Source organism: Odontesthes bonariensis, chromosome 5 (assembly GCF_027942865.1).
Source record: "Odontesthes bonariensis isolate fOdoBon6 chromosome 5, fOdoBon6.hap1, whole genome shotgun sequence".
Taxonomy (NCBI): Eukaryota; Metazoa; Chordata; class Actinopteri; order Atheriniformes; family Atherinopsidae; genus Odontesthes; species Odontesthes bonariensis.
This window is the reverse complement of record NC_134510.1, coordinates 16,175,209-16,197,901: the sequence shown is the minus strand read 5'-3', so window position 1 is coordinate 16,197,901 and position 22,693 is coordinate 16,175,209. Positions and strand designations below refer to the sequence as shown.

Below are 22,693 nucleotides of genomic sequence, written 5' to 3'. Positions count from 1 at the left end.
CCACCTCTTGGGAGGAAGCCTCTGTTAAACCATCTTAAGATGGCAACTAATGGTGTAAACTGCTCTCGTAAAATAGGCTTACATGTTACACAAAATTGAGATGGCTTTGAAGCTGATGTACTTGAAGTGAGATTTGAGGTAGTTTGGCAGCCATTTTGAGGTCATCTGCTTTGACGTGTCAAAGTAAAATAATGATCGTGGCTGGTCAATTTGGAGATTCAGGAGGGCTTAGCTTTGTTTACATCATGGCTCAAAAGTGCAGTGGAAAAGCCTGGCTTACTTAGAGGTAACTTTACACATCCTGTCGGCTGTTCCATCTTGCACCCTAATCAATTTTCATTCCTCCCTGCTTTTATCTTTGCCTGTTTGTAATTCCAGCAAAGGAGCAGAATGATGGCCGGGCACTCACCAAAAAGAATACAGATAAATGAACCCTGACATGATTAATATCCAAGCCACAGCCAAAAACATTGACACTACTATTGAACAATACATACCAGCACTCTCTCTTTTCTTTTTACATTGACAACTATGTCAGTACAAAGTCAGTAACGAGGGTGAGGAGAAATACTGGATTTCTCCTGGGAATCAATTAAAAGCTGGGCTTCTTGTAAGGCCGCAGGCATGGTCTAACAAACAAATGGAGGATGGCCCCTAAGACAGACCAGGCAGGTGGGAGAAATAACAAAAACCATAAGAAGTTGGAATAAATAAAGCCATCGGCCTTAATTTGAGAAAAGACAAACAAAACAAAAGATGAATTCATGGAACTCACTTTGTTGTTATTAGTGTGAATGTATAGCTGTTAATAAAGTGAACATTTTATTTAGTGACTCGGTATTTCTGCTCTTCATAACAGTAGTATGTGACACAAATTGTTAATAGAAAGCTGAAAATACTACATTTTTCAGAGATACACACATAATTATTTACAGTTGCACCTGATATTTAAACATAAATGTTTCACTGTGTCTGTACCTCCAGTGTGGTCAGAACTATCTTCTCTACAGAACTGAAGTAAGCCTCCCACAGGAACTGTGTCTGCTGTCTCAGGGAGAGAATCTTATCCTGGTGGATGGAGCGCACTGTTGAGGGGATCTGAGACGCAAGTAAGAGATGTTAATCCAAAACAGAACAGAAAAACTAAACCCTTCACATTCTACAATATAACCAAACTGGTAGGAGTATCCATAAGACTGTCAGACGGCAGAGCGCATACAAAATAGAACTTGTAATTCAACAGTAGAGTGTTACAATGCCAAACATGTGGCATCTGTTTAAATGAACTTGGGTTATGCAAAAGGTTTGTACCTGTAATAGCAGCCTTTCATCCCCGATCACGGCTGCTGTATTCCAGTCAATGATTTCCGAGAAGGGAAGCTCCCAGCCATTACTTAGCATCACTGGTACACAAGCTGCCTGTAAGTGTAACGTCACGTAAAACACAAAACACACTGTCGGTTAGCAGATGAGCTGCTTGTGGGATGATGTAATGTCTGCTGTACAGGTAATATGTTCAGAAATGACAGAACCACTGATGACCGTCGCTCAAAGTGACTGAGAAGAACAGCTTCATATTATGCTCACAGTGAAATAGCCGATATACAGTGGAACATACCAGAACAATTAAACCCCCTTTTTCTAAGAGATTAATAATTTTGCACTGAAGTGTGTATATGCATGTCCTTACAAATCCATTCTGTCGTGTGTGTGTATATGTGCTTATGTGGACTGGATAACACAGGCGGCCTCTTGCCGGCAGTGACCGGCTCTATAATCTGCTAAGCATGATACCATTCCCTGATTGGTCACAACACATACAGACGCATACGTCCGGGCACAAACACTCCTGCATCAGAAGGCTGCTGTGCTCATCTAATCTCCATGGTGTCATTAGCAAAGGTAGCAATCTGCTCAAAGGCTGCCACGCTTTACCTGCTTATCTGCTCTCACAGAGGCAATCCCCTCGAGATCCACTGTAGTCCAATCCTCTCCTTACTCAGCATATCAAAAACAAGCATGGAACAAACATGAAGAAACCCGCGTCTGATTAACTCCCGACATTTTGCTCATTTGCATGGGTGAAAGGTAATCCCACCATGACTTTGGCCTGCATTACACCAACTCATCTGTTGCCCATTTACTCTGCATCACTCCCCAAATCGGTGAGCTTCTTCTAAAAACAATTTTGCCCTTTTCACTGTGAGGTCAGACACTAACTGTCTACACACTGTGCCACATTGAAGACGAGTCATTTATTTTCAGAATAATATCTCCATCACTAATGCGTAGAAGTATAACGAAGCATTTAAGAGCCAATTTCGGTTGCACTTAAAACCAAAGACTGACGCCCCACTTCTTTCAGATTTCTTTTCTTTTCAATTTTTCAACCCTTAAAAAGCACATCATCACTGAAACTGCAGCCTAATTGTTTCAATGGCAAAATATACAACTTTCTAACGATGAAATGCCGACTGGAGGGTACCGGGTCAAATAAAACAAACACAGCAATTATCTTGAGAGAATCCTCATTTTTTTATATCATCACGAGGCCGTGTTCACAAAAGCATGCCATTAATCACTGGCTATGATCACTTGAACAGTCTTCTTCACTGGCCTGTTTTCCTTCAAGAACCGATACGAGGAGTAATTACAGCTATACAGAAACACATGAAATCTCTTTATTAGCAAAGCCTCTCGACTGAACCACTGGCAAGGAGGGAATTATGTGAGTAATAAAGCCAATTTTTGTTACATAAGAACAAATTTATTTGAAAAAGCACTTGAGCACTTGAAATACAGCTTGCCTTTTATTTCATCTGATATTTCAAGGAGCCCGTATCTGTTCTCACAGTGAAAAAGGCAGAGAAAGGTAATTTACATCACATCCCACTCAAGTGAAACTATTCATTTGGCGAAGCTCTACATTAAAGTAATCGAGGGAGCCTCGACAAAGACTCTCTCTGAACAGCTACAGCAAGTATACGGGTCTTGTCAATGATGCAAAAAGTATCATATGGTTAGCACCATCATGAATTAGGGAGACTCTCTGAAAAAGGTATTTAAAGGAAGGAATACCAAGTGCAGAATGTGTATGTAACAACCCAAAATATTAAGTACGTTTGGTAGAACAGGAAAAAAAAACATATTAAAAGCTGTGATTCATTCAATAGGATCGAGTTCCAAACACGCAAAGAAATTGAGAAGAGAATAAGATTTCAAGCTTTCATTGAAAGGAAGAAAACAACAAGAGAGACAAGGTGGCAGCGAGAGCAGAAGAGGACAGTGAGTCAGAGGCAGCAGAAGAAACACGGTTGCACAACAACTGAATGACTGGCAGTGGGTGAGAGACCCACTGGGAGTGACTAGTGCCTCATTTTTCCATGTTAAAGCCACTCATTAATAGCTTTTCATAGAGCTTTCGGGTTTTGCAGCACAAGATTTCGTAAATGGTTTCACTCGTGTCAGATTTCACATTTCAACTGCAAACCGATGGCAACACTTGAAAACCCGAAGGCTGAAGCCCCTTCAGCACAGCCTCTGCAATCTACGTGGGTTTGCCCTCGAATGTGAGCCATGCCATCATTTCTTTTTAAAAAAGGAAAACGAATAGATAAAATACTATTAATAACAATGCTACTTTACAGTAATGGGCAACATCACTGACCTGTAGAGCCTCCAAGAAGCGAAAAGAGCCCAACCGGCGACCTCGGGGTACCAGACAGAATGTGGAGTTGTACAGCATCTCTCTGTAGTCATACCTGCATTACACCACAGAAGAAGAAACTGATGAAGTAAAACAACACAGAATGTAGGGTGTGCATGTAAGCACAGTGGTATTTGATCTGTCGGTTGATTTGTGAGGTAAGGGCATACAGAACATGTAAGATAAAACAGAAACATTTGGAGCGCACAAGGAGGAATGGAAAAGTCACCGCGTTGTGGAATTCTTGGAAAGTAGCAGTACTTTCTGGAAAAATCCTATCTTTAATCTGGACCCCCTCCCCCCTCTCCTCCTACTCTCTCCTCCCATCTTTAAGCACTTTTGGCCTCTTACCTGCACATCTCTCACTCTTCCTGCATCCACTCCCAACCTCAGTCAACACCTGCTTTGATTAAGAAGCTGCTTGGAATTCCTTCACTGATAATATTATACTTATGCAGGACAGGGAGAGCAAAAAAAGGGTGCAGTTTTGTCTCTCTTCGTTATCCATTACATTGGGTTTCGTGAAGTAAGTGAAAGCGTGGATAATTTAATTGTTCCATGTTTTGTTTGTAGACCAAAACAGATAAATGATCCAGGGGCTCAAGACTTGGGACATTTTTTGAGAAACAGTGCCTCTACATTTTATGACAAATACTATTAGTGCAACTTAAAACAGAGCAGAGTTATTATCATATCAATGCAGTATAGAGAAAAAAATAAAAGTACAGTTGTACTTAATCTTTTGGTGACAATGACACAAAAATAATTGATCAATACTTTTCAGAGGAAAGGATAATTCAGGACCTCCTGACTGGATCCAACTTTGACAAGAAGAGAATTTAGACAAAAGATCAGGGGGTGATCTTGTGTTAAAAGAAAAAGGGAAAAAAAGAAAAGACAGGAAAGGCTGTCAAGAGTGCCTCAACACAGGCTGCTCTCAGTGCAGTCCAACATTTTAGGGGGAAAAAACTGGTTTGTCATCTCGACTCCGAAAACCTCAGTGCATCGATGTAACTGCAGCACTTCTGCCAGCAAGCTTTTCAAAGGCATAAAATCTAACAACCTGGATACAGAAGAGGATGAAAGGGAAATAACACTCAGTAAATCCAAACAAAGCTGTCACTCACTAAAACCAATGGTGACCATTTAAATAGTTAAAAACAACTGGAGGAATTCAAGCTTGGAAGACTCAGCAGGGAAACTAAATGTGCACAGCTCAATGAAACTGAAAAAAGGAGAGGATTATTATACGTCTTTGATGGTGACACAAGTATCTGTATCTCCACTTTAATACTGTGTATCTCACCCAACTTTCTGTAGATATATGTAGATATGTACTGTAGATATACAATGTAGAATTTTCCCTTCTAAATTCAAAGAAACCCATACTATGAATATGGCACTGTTTAACTACAGCTGATATACAAGTCTGACAAACATCTGTCAGTGAAATATTGTCCGTTTGGCATCCTCTCAGTTCTTATGCATGTACAGTATCACGTCAACATAACCATCACTCAACTATGCCGTAAGTTTGTAAATCTTCAACATTAAAACAAATTATGTGCTGGCTACGGCACAGCTCACTTGGCACAGCGGAAGTAATGAGGACCCACACTTGAGGCTCTTCTACACCAACCAGACATGAGACGGGAGGCCCCCTGCTGGGTCTCCTCATGTCACCAGCATCTGAGCAAACAAAACAGCACATGCGCTGTAAAGATGACTTCCAGTCAGCAAGAACCTAAAATCTGATTAGATTTGACAGATTTCCTGGTAGTGCTTTAAATTAGACAGTTCGAGAAACCAAAGACTGCACCGAGACTGCGAGGCCAAACAACTGATAAAAGTGAGCTCTTTCACTGACAGCGATTCTAGAGTTGGATCAGCCCCAAAGACGCTGACAGAGTCAGGCGACAGCAAAGGGGCGCACACACCAAAAGTACAGGAAAGGCAGACACCGTTCACCGACACCTAAGACATGCTCAATGTCTGATTAAGGGCTTAGTGTGTATAAGACCACTAACATTTGACTGTCTCATTACATTTAATGAAATGCAGAAATCTCAAACTGACTAGAGGACAATCAACCAACTTAACCATGGAATCAGACAATCGGCATGTTCGTGGTACATCAGGTGTCTGCATAATGCAACTACATCTTAAAAAGTAGAAAAAAAAAAAAAAAAGGCTCCGTTTTGTATCAGTTATTGACATGCAGGACAACACGATCATTTTTATTCTTATCAGTCTAATCTGGATCATAGATCAATGGTCTGGAACTTGTTTTCCTTTTGAAAAGGAAGAGATTCATTTCTTCAATTTGCAAAAACTTTTTTGCTTTGTTTTTTCACATGACCTCAGGCTATTGTGCCATAAATAAGCAGTATTAGTGCCTCTAGTTGAAAAGATCTGCAGCACCGGAGACACAAATGAGCACAATACAAATGACCAACTGCAACGTTCCACCAGCTTTAATGATGATCAAATATCTATCTGAATAATCCCTCTGCAGACTGCTCCTGCCATCTACAATTAAACAGTCACAACAGGGACTTTGGATCAGATTAACAGACACAAAAAGCCTGAAAACATTAAGCTCGGAGTTAATGATGATAAAAAAAATAATGTTGGGCCATAAATAGTAAGAAATAAATTATAATGGACACATATGCTCTGCTCTGATATGTGCATCCATTCAGAACAAGTAACTTGATTCATCAGTCTGACCCCATCACTCATACGATAGGCCATCATTAAGGATGACAACCCAATCATCAAGCCAAAGTCACATAAATAACATTTAGCAAACCTATAAAAACACAAGTTTCAAGTCCAAATCTGGGGGTCAACCCGGGTGTAAAACTTGAATCAATCATATTTAATGTCAGTAATGTCAGAAGACCAGATGTTCATCTCCCAGCAGTCGTCTTCTCTCGACCAGATGGCAGCCCGTGCGCTCCCACGGCAAACTACTGCATGTCAGCATAGATGTTAAAGATGAACGCTCACAACCGTCGTCTGCTTGAACCAGCTCCACTTTGGTGTGCAGTTTCTGTCTGCTCTCCTGTTTTTGCTTTGAAGAACGATGCATTTTGGTGTTCAAGAGTAATTTCATTGCGATAACAAAAACAGGACACATGTCGGTGGACAAGTCTCTACCCTGCATTTAACAACTATGTCATATGGCAGCAATTAATTCAGCATGATAGGAGGTTAAATCCTGCCGTGTCCCATATTTTCATCACTCCTAGCCCAGATGGTTGCTATGAGCACATCAGTCACACCAGGCTGGCCATCAGAGGGTAATCGCAAAGTCAATGTTATGAGCTTAAGCAAGTCTTTTTTGCCACTTCTTGATCATCCCATTTAAAAAGCTGGAATGCCAGAATAACTACACAACATACGGCTTTTACAAGGGTTATTATTACAGCAACAACCATGACACGGAGTGTCCTATTTCTCCACATAATGGAAAACAATGATTGTAATGCACTAATTTGACACTCATAGCGCAGGCGAATCAAAAACTGTTATGATGTAAATTAATTTTTATTCATGCGAGGCTCATACCTTGAAATAATGTAACCAATAAGACGAAAATGCAAAAACACAGCCTGCTGTAGAGCTCCATGCAATGCTTCAGCGTGAAAGAATTCGTGTGGCGAACACAGCCGCATCCACTGAGGATTAAACCTCGACCAACTATTCGTTGGGCAACCACACTGTTAACATTTCCTGACCATCCACTAGCTAGCGGTCAGTAATGACAATCTTTTATAAATGGCAGTTCTTTTATATGACCACTGTGTGTGTGTGTGTGTGTGTGTGTGTGCGTGTGTGTGTGTGTGTGTGTGTGTGTGTGTGTACGTGTGTACGTCTGCAAGTGACAGAATAATGTGGAGACAATTTAAAAAGAACAAATCTTCAGTGAGTTTGGCAGGGTAATAGAAACCAGCTATTCAGAGCTACGAAAAGACCGTTTTTCAGATATGTAACGATTGGAAACGTTCACTCAAAGTGGTGAGGATGAGGTAATGAATGGTCATGTAACCTCCGAAAATTGAACAGCACGTTCCGGAGAAATCCCTTACGAGTAAGAAAAGTTGAGTTGACAGCTGCTCATAAAAGGAACTAACATCCAAGTTAACTCCTTTGACATTAACCTCAATGCAAAAGGGTCACAAGTAATATTAAAAAAATGTATGCATATGACCTAGTTCTAATTTCGTCTCCATCTACAAGAAAAACAAAAGAAATTGTGCTAATGCAGCATTGTTTTTTTCATAAGACAGAAGCTGTCTTATGCTGGTACATGTCTCAGTTTTCAAGGTTTTCACTAAATAAATGAATAAATAAATAAACAAATGCGCTTGGCAGTAATTTGACAAATCCTGAATTTTTATTGCTGTGAGAAACCTGCTTTTCTGGCATCCGCATCTAAACCTATTTATTCATCAGTAGAAATCACGTGTTATCTATTCAATGAAGCAGGAAAGAAACAGAACGATTCTGAAAAGGAAAATAACAACAATAAGTGAGCCGGGGTCAAGAAAGAGGATCAACCAGTCTCCTAGCAACAAGAATGGATGGTGTGAAAAGGAAATGCGTGGCGTGCTTTGTCAAAAGCTGGAGGAGAATCAGAGGCAAAGTGTTTGTTTGATAATCTTTCCCAGAGACCAAAGACCTTTACAATAAAACAACTGACAGAGGACCCACATAGAAAAGAGCCCCATCCAAGGATGTGGTCCACAAGTGGAAAATAGAACCCAACACGCAAGTGCCTTAAATTGTGTTCATTAACTTCTCATTTAAAGTGTTACCACAGCAAACAATCCAACAGTGAATTTATGGTCTGAATGATTGGTTTCAAGACTTTGATACAGCGTAGCATTAAATAAATCAACTACATATTGAATACATCTTGATTCGAATATTGCATTTTTGACTTTCTGAAATTCTTTAAGCCGGAAAAAATAAACAAAACGAAGATCACAATTATGTTACAAAGCCATATTCCACCAAGTGTGGACCAAAGGGGAAGCAAATTTTAGCCCAGCCCATGCTAACAATGTGCATTATAAAAGTACAAAATAGACAACTGCTGCAGGTGGTGAAGGAAGAACACTGAGAAAAAAAAAAATGGATCTATAAAATTAAGAGACACAACAGATATTATTAAGGTGTCCTGCAAAATCAGGATCTCTACAGAGAAAAGCTTTGATTGTTGTTCTTTACATTAAGAAATAGTACCACATAGTTTTGGTATAACTGATGCGGAAAGCATCTTACCAGTCACCATCACCACACCTGTAAAACCACCCATGGCTGCCAATAAATGATGCAAATGAGTCCAGCATAACTTGTCTCAGCTAGAACTGAATGTGCAAATCAATGCATGTGCAAATCAATGCACGCTCTCAAGGAATCTATAAATCAACGAGAATTCTCTCAAGCTAAACTTCAGGTAGAACAAAAGTTAGTACCCTATAGCAAGTTCATATATCATTTCCTGCTTTTTATTCAAATCCCCAGTTGAGCCACATTGATAAGCAGTTAGCTGTTGCCAGGACCGGGAGTTGAGGCCAGAGGAATTTCAGCCTGAAAGACGCTGAGTGTCATCGGATGAGAAAAGGAAAGAAGGAAAAACAGCAGCTGACAACTGTACACTGTATCCAAGTCCTGAGCAGCCAAAGCAATCCATGGTGAGAAATAGTGCTGGGCGGTATGACCAAAAATACAAAACAAGGTATTTTTTCACGGTATCACGCTATATCACGGTATTTTTTTTTCATGCATAATTAGGTGTCCACAGCATTTTCTACAGATTGAGAACAGAATTAAAATAAATGGGACGGGGGCTGTTAGAGCAATAACGAAGCTGTTTAAGAGCTGTAACACTTTTTTATTTACATTGTTAACTATTTACATTATCAACCAGTAGGTGTCGCAATTCAATGTTATCAATGCTGTCTTTTAATGTCTGAGCCTGGCAAAGCATTATTACTTCGGTTAAAAAAAAAAAAAAAAAAAAAAAAAAAAAAACTTTTTTTTTTTTTTTTAAATGGGAACGTTGGCAAGGCGGCAGTGCGAGTTTGCTAAGGCGGCCGCCTTAACTATAATGCGCTGCGGGAAACACTGAAATAAAAATAAAAATTCTTCAAAATAATTCCTCTGTTAATAATTGGTCACACAGAACTTTATTGTATTAATATTCACATCTTCATTGTAAACAAATTAATAACATAGCTAATTACAATGGTCGGACTGTTCAGCTGTTTCAGACTGATACCTCCGGTTCAGGCTGCTCCTCATCCTCAACACGCCAGTGTTCATTTTGTCAACTAGGACGATGACGAAAATATTTCGTTAACGCCCCTTTAACCCGTGAAGATGACGAGACGAAGACGCACAAAAATGCTTCCAGAAAATAAAAATATGACGAGAATAAAAAATGATGAAGACGAAATTTACAAGCCATGGACGAATGGACATTAACAAATTTAATTGTTTATAATTAATTTGTAATTTGAAATAGTTAATATAAGTGTTTCTTGATGTAGAAAAGGCTCCAAAGTTGAGATTTGTTACGTTTATAGATGTATTGTGTTGGTCAGTTCAGAGCGGAGCGGCCCCCTGCTGGTCATGTAGCGTAACTGTCGGTGCTCGGTTAGAACAGGTGTGTGCTCTGAGTCGACAGAGTGAAGATCGAGCTGTTGATTAATGTCCCGGCAAGTGGTGTGTGCGTAAATGAAACGTGAGTATGGCTGTATATATTGTTCATGTAATGTATTCAGGTTGCTGCAGCCGTAGCTTCTGTTGCTTTGATGTGTAACTGGCCATGTGTATGCTAGTTGTAGCATTTAGCTCACCTGCCGGTATACGGTTTGTTGGAGCTGGAGCAATTTCGTTTACAACAAGGACAACAAAACAACCTGCATGATAATGATTGATCATGCCGTCGTGTGTAGAGAAGTTCTATTATGTACAGTGTTGACTAAAATGACTAAAATTTGACTAAGACTAAAATTGATTTTCGTCATTATGACTAAGACTAAGACTAAATTGGGAAGGCAATGACTAAGACTAAAATTGATTTTCGACATTGTGACTAAGACTAAGACTAAATTAAAAAAAGCTGACGAAATTAACACTGCAACACGCACGTCTCTTTTTCAATCGCGGAAAAATTTTTCAATACTCATCTGGATTGAAGCAGCAAACATTCAGTGTAAGAGTTTAAAAAACCTACTTTATTTGATTCACAGCTGCTAGTGTTTAGACCTCGACAACCCAACTACATTTTTGTTTTTTTTACGGCAAACTTGCGACTAGTTAACTTTATAAAGAAGGCGTAATCGCTTGTTTGCTATGGGTCGGGTCGGGACGGGACAATATTGTATTAAAAATATAAAATATTTTTATAGGACTTTTTAATGTGTGACTTTATAAAGTTGCACGTGATACTAACCTTTTGTGAATTTCGCCAGCCGTCTTCTTTCGGTTGAGCTAATCTAACGCGATGCTGAAGCTAGCAAGCTTCCAGGGATGATATCGCTGATGGAGACACACGCGGTGTGCACGGAGGGGAGGGGAGGGGCTGTGTGTGTGTGTGTGTGTGTGTGTGTGTGTGTGTGTGTAGGCTATGTGAGAGAGACGCGTGACTGACAGAGAGACGGAGGGAGAGCAGGGAAAGGAAATGCAGCTTAAAGAATACGAGTATTTTTTAAATAGCGTTAAAAATAATAATAATAACGAATCGCAATATGTGGCGGCCGGTGTTGAATCTGAGGCGCACCGCCACCAATTAGTCTGTGGCTGTGTTCGAAACCGCCTACTTTTCCTACTATTCCTACTAGTCATACTTTTTTAAGTTCCCGGATGTACACTAGATGCATACTAGATTCGCCGAAATGTTGAGTATTCATCATGAGGTTACTTGACACACTCAAACTACCCAAGATGCAACGTAACGTGACGTCGTCCATCGCCATTTGAACGGTCAAATTCCGTTAACGGGACGAGAGCAGTCAAAACGGCGAAACCGGAAGTGCGTTGCTCACAGCGGCTAGCTTTACTAGCGGCGAATTCGTGGGAACAAAATTGTAAATAGCCGGTATTTTGTCAGATTTTCAACACCTTGGGGGTCTAAATGACTACTTTCTCGCCTGAAAATGTTTCAAATGTTGCTAAAGTTATATATTTACAGAGTTTATAGCTTAAGCGAAATCAGCTTTTCAAGCCGGCTGATGTCGGCTCGGGCAGGAGTGAAGTGCACTGTGTGTAAACGCTCTGCATACTGTCTGATCGATGAGTATGCCGTTTTCAAGTATGTAGTATGTAGTAGGCGGTTTCGAACACAGCCTGTGTGGGAAACACTGCTATCCACCTTCACGTAACGCAAGTGCTTATTACCACCTCGCACCCATAGACAGTAAACATGCGTGTTTAGAAGCGCAACACTGAAAAGGGTCCCGTCTCAAACAATGTCGCGCGACGCAGCATTCCCCCCCGTTGTGTAATCAAATACAACGGTATGGCTGTATATTAAAAATTCATATCATAACGAAATTATAAACCGGTATTCGGTGTGAACCGGTATACCGCCCAGCACTAGTGAGAATGTTGCACACAGTACAAACACACACGAAGCCTCATTTTGATATCAACGCACATCAGAGCAACTTTAGTAACTCAAGACGCAGCCAGATCCTTGTCGGCTGGGCTGCTTTGTTTCCTGCCAAAGCTGCAAACTGCGATGAAGACGCGTGTAATGATCGACGACAGGCCAGGGGAGGGAAAAACTTCAACCTTTCTGGAAGACTCCCATCACTTTTTTCTTAAAGATGAGATTCATAATCGCTCCTTTCTCATGTTAGACAGGACTGAACTGCGGTTAAAACCGAAGTTAGAAAGAAGACTCATCTCTTGAACAGGCAGAGTATATCAAAGCTCGATAAAAAAGTGATTCCCGAAAAATGAAGAAAGATAAGAATAAGAAATATTCCTTTGGACAATTTAGAGACACCAATTAACCTGACATGCATTTGGATGGTGGGAGGAAGCTGGAGTACCTCGAGAGAACCCACGGGAGCACAGATCCTTGGCGGTCTGATCCTCGGCTACTGAAGCTGGCTCTTGGGACGTGGAACGTCACTTCTCTGAAGGGGATGGAGCCTGAGCTGGTGCGCGAGGCTGAGCGGTTCCGGCTAGATAATAGCCGCTTTCGGACAGACAGTTCTAAGAAAGTAGTTATCAGAACTACCCTCCTCGAATTTCGTTCTGATAACTATCCTTCCCCAGCGGAACTGTTTCAGTCTGCATTCGCATGAGTCGGGACCTGATAGGGACTGATGCGCCGCGCGCAGCCGTCTGCTTCAGTGACGTGTTAGCCGTTAGCCGTTTAGCGCTACATTCAAACACAAAACAAAACGGTAAAAGTAAGGAGAGTAGAAAAAACACCACCAAGAAGCTAATATGGAGAGCGGGGAGGCCACCATGTTTATGGTCTGCATGATGGTGATATTAATCATGGACAATCACATCAGGCGTCTAATATCGAGGCTGGAAGAGCTCACAGAGAAAGTCAGGAGATACTTTTTTATTTCATGAAGGAAGAAAGGAGAGCAGAGCGCTGCAGACAAATGAGACCAGTGTAAGTTAACTTATTAAACACCCGCCGGTTGTGTCTTATGAGGAGACATTTCAGCCGTGATAGCATGACATGGGGCGTAGCTACCGACCACCACACACCTCCGTTAGATTAGTTCTATAAGAACCATGAAAAGACCCGACCTCGGAGAAGGAGCTAAATAGTTATAGGAACTAAGGGAGAAAGCCCCGAGTTCCTGTATGTCCGAACACGGGAGAAAACGGCCCCGCGGATTAAAAGGTTATTAGAACTGCCAAAGGTTCCTACAGTCCGAAAGCGGCTATAGTCGGACTCACTTCGACACATGGCTTGGGCTCCGGAACCAGCCTCCTCGAGAGGGGTTGGACTCTCTTCCACTCTGGAGTTGCCCGTGGTGAGAGGCGCAGAGCAGGTGTGGGCATTCTTATTGCCCCCCGGCTGTGCACCTGTACATTGGGGTTTACCCCGGTGGACGAGAGGGTAGCCTCCCTCCGCCTTAGGGTGGGGGGACGTGTCCTGACTATTGTCTGTGCTTATGCACCGAACAGCAGTTCAGAGTACCCACACTTTTTGGAGCCTTTTTTTGGTAGTGCATGGTAAAAAGCATCGATATTACTGGCTTGTAAGTTAACGTAGGTAAATAAGCAGGACATTATTGACAGTCAGCTGTATTGACATGCAGCATGACAGACTACAAGGGAGTTTTATGTAGAAAGCTGCTCGAATAATTCTTTTCAGCTCTTTGAAAGGTTAGATTGCTGTCGCATAATTAAACACTCCAGCTCTGTAACAGTAAATAAAACACCAGTTATTTTGAGGTGTTTGCATTGGGATTGTCTGCTGTTAGCATCAGTCGTTCCCTTTATCACATTATTCTTATGCCAAAACTGAATTCTTTTGTATGACAGGTTTTAGAGCTGATGGAGGTCTGCTTGATGACCAGCTTTTTTCTTTATCATGGAGTGCATTACCTTGTGATTAATCTATTCAACACTATTCTTTGTATTGTATATGTTTTTTATTTTGCATCCTTTGAGTGCACTATAGCATACAGGTAAAACTCATTTGGATACTATTTGGAAAAAAAAAATAGCGTGCTCCTCTATAACCCACTATATCAGGAGTACTGGGTGCTTTCAAATGCAGCCTAGATGAGAGGTGAGTGAAGGAGAGTAGCAAATAGATGTAAAAGGTAGACACATGTCCATATAAGAATTGTTTCTCTAAAGCTTCAAAGGCTTTTTAAAATCACAGCTTTAGCATTTAAAAAGTAATCAAATAAGATCAGTGAGGGAGTTTTTTTCTGCTTTTACATGCAGTGGGGGGGTGGGTAAATTTTGATCCAAAGACGTCTCAAGGGAGACCCAACAATTGAGGTAAAACCAACCTCGGGGTATTCCTTCATTGTATTTGAATTTTTCTTTTTCAAACGTGACAGAGTGCATGTGTTATTTGCACAAGATTGGACAGTACATTGAGGAGTGTGTAACACAAGAGTCATAATAGAATCCCAATTTTCTCCAAATATGTCAACGCCATAACAAATCATATTCATGTGCCAAGCCCGCATTGGTTACAAGTGGTTGATGGAAGCAGCTGAGGTTTTCAGTTGAGCATATTTCTGTTATTATTTCAGTTTTACACCTTGTCTGACGCAAGAGTCTTCAATAAAACCTGGAGCTTGAGACGCTACATCCTGACTCTCGCGTTGATCATTCAGGGAGTTTGGCTGGCTGTCTAATTTTGGTTATGCACACCATTAGGAGGGCAGTACAGTCAGTGGCGGAACAATTGCGGACAGGGCCAAGGGGCAAAACATCCCAACCGTGCCCCCTCGTTCCGGTGCGCCCGCACGTACGTACACCCACACCACTCATTAAAGCAGGTCCATCTCATCCATTGAGTGACAAGAAAAGAAGGCTATTTTTTGACGCCAACCCTCCCCATTAATCCGGGCTTGGGACCGGCACCTGTTTGAGCTGACTGCATCCAAGTGGCTGGGTTAGGCTAAACTATATACATTATTTGCAAAGATTGCAACAATACATTTCGGAATGTTTAAACATAGCCTTGGTCACTAAGGCTGTGAGGAAACTCCTAAAACCATACTTTCCAGAGGAGGAAACCAAAGTAGACAGCAAAATCTCTGCAGGAACTGCAGAATCTTCTTTGGGAAAAAAATCCTACAGATGATCAAATTCACACCAAAGATAAACAAAGTCCCCCAGAGGCTGTGAGCAAACTAATAAAACCATTCTTTCCAGAGGAGGAAACCAAAGTAGATGGATACAGCAAAATCTCTGCAGGACCTGCGGAATCTTCTTTGGAAACAAATCCTGCAGATGATCACATTCACACCAAAGAAAAACAAAGTCCTCCAGAGGCTGTGAGCCTCATTAAGGCTGTGAGGAAACTCCTAAAACCATACTTTCTAGAGGAGGAAACCAAACAAAGTAGATGGGTACAGCGAAATCTCTGCAGGACCTGCAGAATCTTCTATGAAAACAAAGCCTGCAGATGATCAAATTCACACCAAAGAAAAACAAAATCCTCCAGATATGGAGGGAATAATTGCTGGCACACCAGAATTAGATTCAGAGGACACCACAACAGATCCAGTTGTTGATCCGGACATGCAGTTATGCAAGTTCTCCAACTCATTTAAGAACTGTTGGATGAATGCAACGCTACAGGGTGTTCTAAATCTGAATATTGTAAAGACGAAACTCTGTCAGAGCTCCACAGAGGTTTCAAGACTTCTTCCAGCAACCCCACAATTTGGACAACCTATTTTTAAAAGCCCTTAACAACCCAGGAACATTTTTCTCTCGTAAAGAGATCTTCCCGGTTTGGGGGAGTTAAGTGCTGTGATACCATTACTACGACTGGGGGAGGCAAATGACATCGTAGATTTTTTGGTACATTTAATGTCCTGGTTGAACGAACATGGAGTTATGTCAAGGCTTCGTGTCAACAAAGTAACCAGATGTAACCAGTGTCACCCCACTGAAAGCAACATCACAAGCCTGGGTGATGTCTATTTTCTGCCAGCTCCAGGTAACAACGACACCACCGCTTCTCTTTTTGCCAAAGCAGTGAGCGATGATCATTACAAGGACCAGTGCAAAGCATGTGACTCGGAACTAACGAAGGAAAACTTTTTCATCTCCCCTGATCTGATTACTCTATGTGCCACGGACAGCTTCCCCGTCAAACTTAAGAGTGTCAGTGACACCAAGTGAAGATGTCAGTATTCGTGTGAAAGGTGGAGAACAGACGTATCGCCTGGCCTCTGTGATTTGTCACAAACTTGTGCTTATATGTTGACCACTTTTATACATATGTGCTTAAGGAAGATCTAATGATCGGTGGATATCAACTGCGGACAGCAAAGCTGACATTTACAAAAATGGAATAATCTACTTCTCTGAAAAATGCACATAAGCACATCGCCAAGACAAGACCTCAAGAAACATAACATAAAAGAAAGATAAGAGTAAGAAAGTTTTTATAAAACAGTATGATTTCACCAAGGCTGAGGATGAGGACTTCCGGTGGGACAGGCGAGCAGCATGGACGCCTAAGCAGTGTTTCCCACACATAGACTAATTCGTGGCGGTGCGCCACAGATTCAACACCGGCCGCCACATATTGCGTTTTGATATTATTATTTTTTTAACGCTATTTTAAAAAATACTCGTATTTGTTAAGCTGCATTTCCTTTCCCTGCTCTTATTCAGTCTCTCTGTCCCTCGCGTCTCTTACGCATAGCCTTCACACACACACACAGCCCCTCCCCTCCGTGCTTCCCTGGAAGCTTGCTAGCTTCAGCGTCGCGTTAGATTAGCTCTATAGCTCTGGCTCAACCGAAAGAAGACTGCTGGCGAAATTCACGAAAGGTTGGTATCACGTGCACCTTTATAAAATCACACATGAAAAAGTCCTATAAAAATATTTTATATTTTAAATACAATGTTGTCCCGTCCCGTCCCGTAGCAAACAAGCGATTACGCCTTCTTTATAAAGTTAACTAGTTGCAAGTTTGTCGTAAAAATAAATAAATAAATAATGTAGTTGGGTTGTCGAGGTCTAAACACTAGCAGATCAAATAAAGTAGTTTTTTTAAACTCTTACACTGAATGTTTGCTGCTTCAATCCAGATGAGTATTGAAAAATATTTTCCGCGATTGAAAAAGAGAAGTGCGTGTTGAGGATGAGGACCAGCCTGAACCGGAGGTATCAGTCTGAAACAGCTGAACAGTCCCACCAGTGTAATTAGCTATGTTATTCATTTGTTTACAATGAAGATGTGAATATCTGCAGATAAGCCGCACCTGTGTCACCCACCGTGACACAGGTGTCACACATCCTTACGTCCCCCATAATTTTCCTTGATGGAGAAATTATCCAGGTTCTTAAGTCCCAATGTGACATATAGCCTATGTCACATTACAGATCTCTGACAGTAGGGGGTGGTATTCTGGAAAAAAATTCTGGGTTCTATGTGGTCTATTTAGTCTGTGTTATAACCCCTTTAATTTTCATTTTAGTAGAAATGGGTCTGGGCTCTTATGGGTTAATACAATAAAGTTCTGTGTGAGCAATTATTAACGAAGGAATTATTTCGAAGAATTTTAAATTCACCACCACACATTGCCTTCACATATGTGGGAAACACTGCTAAGTCAGGAGCTCCCGCACGCTAACACCCTAAACTCCACTAAAACTCGAGACGTAGACGCAGACAAACTCAAACTGAGAATATGAGTGGAGCATCAACAAAACATAAGAATAAAAAGAACCCGGATACCCAAAGCAAAGAAATACACTAGAGGTTAGCGAGAGCAAGCTAACACCACAAGTTAGCATGGACTCATTTCAAAGCAGCTTGGACGGCATTAGCAAACAAATTCAAACCCTGCAAAACGAAATGAAAACGGACCTAAAAACATACAAAGACGAAATTACAGCGCAAATGAGAGATGAACTGACAGAACTCAAGGGAGACATCGATCAGAAGTTTGCCAAAATAACCACGGACATTGGAGAACAGGATGAGAAGATAACTGCTGCTCTGACACGCACAGAGGAGATCGAGTCGTAGAGTCATGAAGCATATTAATCCTATATGGGTTAAATTTCCTTACTGGATGGGGACCCTTTCTTTATGTAAGGTTTTCCCCCTCAAATCAAAAAGAGAGTCAGCAGAAGAGGAGGGTTGTTGATATCTCTTTATGGAGGTCACATTTTCTGTACATAGTTCAAACAAGTTTTAAACAGTTACTGAAAATGTTGATGGTTCTTGAATGTTTAACTGAAAGCCTGTTGATGAAGCATCACAAAGTTAACACAACAAATGTGATTTATGGATACCAAACAAGAAATAATTAAGTTTCTTTATTTGAATGTTAATGGCCTGGGAAACCCAGTAAAAAGAGCTAAAATAATGTCCAAGCTTAAAAAAGAAAAGACGCAAATAAACTTTCTACAAGAAACTCATCTTACTAAAGAAGAACATGAGAAATTAAAGAAATTTGGTTTTAAGAACACCTTTTACAGCTCACATACTAATGCTCGGAAAAGAGGAGTAGCAATACTGATGTCTAACGTAATTAAATTTGCGGAGGGATTTTAGTCATTACTCAATGTCACATTCTGTTTATTCCCGGATAGATTCTTTTTTTTATGCAGACAATAGAGATATAATACAAGACTGTTGGATTGGAGTGGCAGATGTGTCCAACCATAGTGCCATATATTTGAAGATTCACCTGAACTGTAGACAGAAAGATACACTATGGAGGTTGAATGTGGGAATATTAAACAATAAATCAGTTGTCGAGCAAATTAGGGCAGACATACGGTCTTATTTGGAGGAAAATGATAATGGATTGGCACTTTTTCTGGGGGATATTCAAAAAGGGGGAGTACTTGAAACAGAGGTTCTGACACTTGCTGGCACTTCGTGTGTACTCCCCACAGCGGGGAGACTCAGAACTAACACCAAAAACGTGAAAAAGATGATTTTGATTCTCTATCCCCTTTAAGTCTGAATCCCGCCTTCACTACCTGGTCCTCCTTCCTCCGCCGCTGGGGCAACATTGGACCCATCATCACCTGCCCTTTTTTTTGGTGATAAATAAATCGAAAGTTTTCTTCTTCCTTTTCATATTTTACATTAATTAGCAAACAAAAAATCCCGCTAATAACATCAGCTTTGACCTCCAGGCTCCGTCATCTCGTGGGAGGGAGGGAGGGCTGGGAGATACCACATTCAAAAGGGGATACAAGTGTTGGGGAAGATGATACTTAGATAAATTGATTATGTTGTTCAGAATTTCAATTGTAGTTAATTTATATGTTACATATACATATAAATGTTACATATGCGGCCGGTGTTGAATCTGTGGCGCACCGCTACAAATTAGTCTATGTGTGGGAAACACTGATGTCTGGATTCAGGTCACACTAGGATTCTTATTCTGGCAATGTAACCCAGTCAAACCTATAGACATAATACAAGAATTAGGGACCAAAATAACTAAAGAGTGTGACACTAATATGCTTAATGTTATATCGCTTAAAATAGTCAGGAGCCTCCGGGCGGAACATTACAGAATAATGGCCGAGCCTCTCATGAATGAAATTCACTGCACTATTATGTCTTAATGACATAGTTAATCTTGACTGTTTCACCTGCAGTTATAATAGATGAGAAACTTTGCTGAACAGTGCCGGCAAACAGCCCCTCGAGCAGGTTTGAGGGCCTAACATTTAGACAAAAGAAGTGGATGGCAGCAGACTTCTCACCCTGTTCATTTCTCGCTGAAATAAAGCTGTTTAGATGTGTTGGCAAAACACGTCGCATTGTCACCCAAATTGGCTGAAGGATGATGCAGAATTGAGGTTGCAGTTTGACCTAAAACTCCAGCTATTCTTTCCCAATGAAAAGCGGCCACTGCCATAGTCAGTCATACACTGAGAAAACATGTGGTGTAGAGAGATTTCCAACGCTCCAATACAATTTCTAACACCTACGGAAATGACTAAATAGAGAGGTTCCACTGAAGAATCCACTCCATTTATTAATCAGCAACATTAATTGATGATCTATGCCTCATGGTTAATGAGAACAGGATTGTCTAAAGAAAAATGAGGCCATAACAAAAGCAAAGGCGGTCGAATGCAGGGTCAGTTTCTTCATTTATATTAGCAGAGAAAAGTGAATCAGGTTTATAGAAAAGAGGACATTTTCTAATGGCACAAGAATAGACATCGCTGCTTAATGGTGTTTAACAAGCATTAGGAGCTTTACCCTGAGTCAGTGGAGCTCAGAATGTTAGCCCTAAAATGTCCTTTTGAAAAACAAAGTCTTCACTTATTTCCTCAAGGCACAATGGGCTTACTCATCTCTCCCTGGTTAATGAGTTCAAAGAGAGCTTTATAAAACATTTACAGACACACAGAGGGGGGGTCTACAGCTCCAACACATTAAATGACCTCAGGTTAATTCACCTGATTACTCTGCTTTGAATCTTATCGCTTTGGATCTTATCACTTCTCCCTCTGCCCATTTACCGGCCTCCATTTACTTTAAGCTCTCTCTAAACACGACGACCAAAACACAAAGATCTTTCATCTTTCACGTTGCCAGAAAATGGTGTCGTACGCAGATTTTGCAAATACACACGGTGATCCAATCAAGTCGATTAATCCCAGCGTACGAGTTAAAAGAGGAGCTGGGAAATTTCACTGACTGAAACCTTCAGGGGTTTGGCAGGAGGATTTTTCCACACCCCTAATCGGCCGTCCATCAGCTTGAGGAGAGCGATGAGTAGGATGCTTTGAAGTGTTCTCTGGATACCATAACAAGAACACAGGGCTCTTGGAGATAAAAAAAAAAAAAAAAAAAAAAAAAAAAAGACTGCTGCTAATGGAACAGTCCAATGCACTGGAATGTCAGGGCTGACTTCTAAAGTCAGGAAATATAAACATGTCTGATAGACAGTTAGGGTCAAATTACATCACAGCTTTATCCAGCGAACCCTTTGGCAATAGATGAGAGAGACTGAGAGAAATATAAATTTACGCTGTCTGTATACTGCACTTCCACTTAAGTCCCCCAATTAGCCTCTAACTGGGTCAGAGGCTGCTGAACACACAGGTCAGTCAATACATACTTCTGGCAAATGACTGAAAGAATAAGAAAAACCTTTTTTTTTTTTTGTTTTTGGTGGCATGGTTTCTGCTCTTGAAGGAATGCTGTCAGACAGTCTGTAGACTTTTTTAGGACACAGAGCCAGGCTGGTCATGCTAGCACAGAATCTATTCTGACAGAGAGACAAGTCCTGGTCAGGAATGTCTCCGTTCCTGGGGTAAGCATGGTGGACGGATGCAAGAAGAGAGAGGGGTGTAAAAGGTAGACAGCAAAAGAGGAGGACTGAATGACACAGAGTAGGTCAGACATGAGAGGAAACTAGAGTGAAGAATGGAGGAGAACTGAGAAAGGAAAAGAGGGTTGTGAGGCAAATGAAAAGGGAAAGCGATGAAAGATAGGGTAGATATGGAGAAAACAGACAACAAAAAAAAACATGGAAGTGCAGAGAAGAGCTAAACAGATGGACATCTTATCAGCAAAAACAGGGGGGGGGGAGCTTGAAATTAACTGAGGGGATTACGAGCGTCTGTGCAGGCATGCAAATACGAGAGTGTATCAGTCAATAGCTTGAAATAAATTGTTTTTATCCATTTCTCTCTTTAATTTTTTTAGCATTAATCTGAAAACCTCTTTCAAGTCACAGACAGCTTCCTTTCTTTTAAAGCAACCACAAAGAGGTATCTCAGATCAGAAAACAGACTGATTGACTGATCTGATCCAATATCCATCATGCTGGGAAAGGGATTTAGATAAAACCTGGCTGCTGAGGCTGGGATATGCCTGGAATGAGTCCATTTTGAAGCAATTTGTCTTTTTGCGTGGGTGTGATGAAGGGCCATGTGAGCAAGTTTATGCATGTGCGAATGTGCACAAGCACGCCATTTTTCAAACGGTGAACCAGGAGGTAGATTTGTAGGATTGTTTCAAATAAGTATAGAACGGTGAGAGGAAGTACAGCAGGAGTTTTTTTTTATTTTAGGTGCCATAGACTGAGTGTAACCATGAATGTTAACCAGCACAAATGGTCCACTTAAAAGAACGAATGACATATTTCACGAGCTATTGTTAATTGACTGCAATTCTATGTGAGAGCTGAAAATAAATGAGTGGGCAAACATTTTCTGTGTCTGCTGTCACAGTCAATACTCGCCACAGATGAGTTACAAGATAAAATAACTATTCTGCTGGTGCTGGTGAA

The 22,693-nt window shown here is 41.0% G+C and overlaps 1 protein-coding gene across 1 annotated transcript in view; it reads right to left on the bottom strand.

Annotated features, from left to right (window-relative positions):
• LOC142379790 (exostosin-1a-like) overlaps positions 1–22,693 on the bottom strand; it is a 44,971-nt gene that overhangs the window by 9,374 nt on the left and 12,904 nt on the right. Inside the window, exons 2-4 of the mRNA XM_075465059.1 lie at positions 3,668–3,761; positions 1,312–1,419; positions 979–1,098 (exon numbers count right to left, since the gene is read on the bottom strand). Of these exons, the coding sequence (XP_075321174.1) occupies positions 979–1,098; positions 1,312–1,419; positions 3,668–3,761 (322 nt within the window). The remainder of the gene's footprint in view (positions 1–978; positions 1,099–1,311; positions 1,420–3,667; positions 3,762–22,693) is intronic.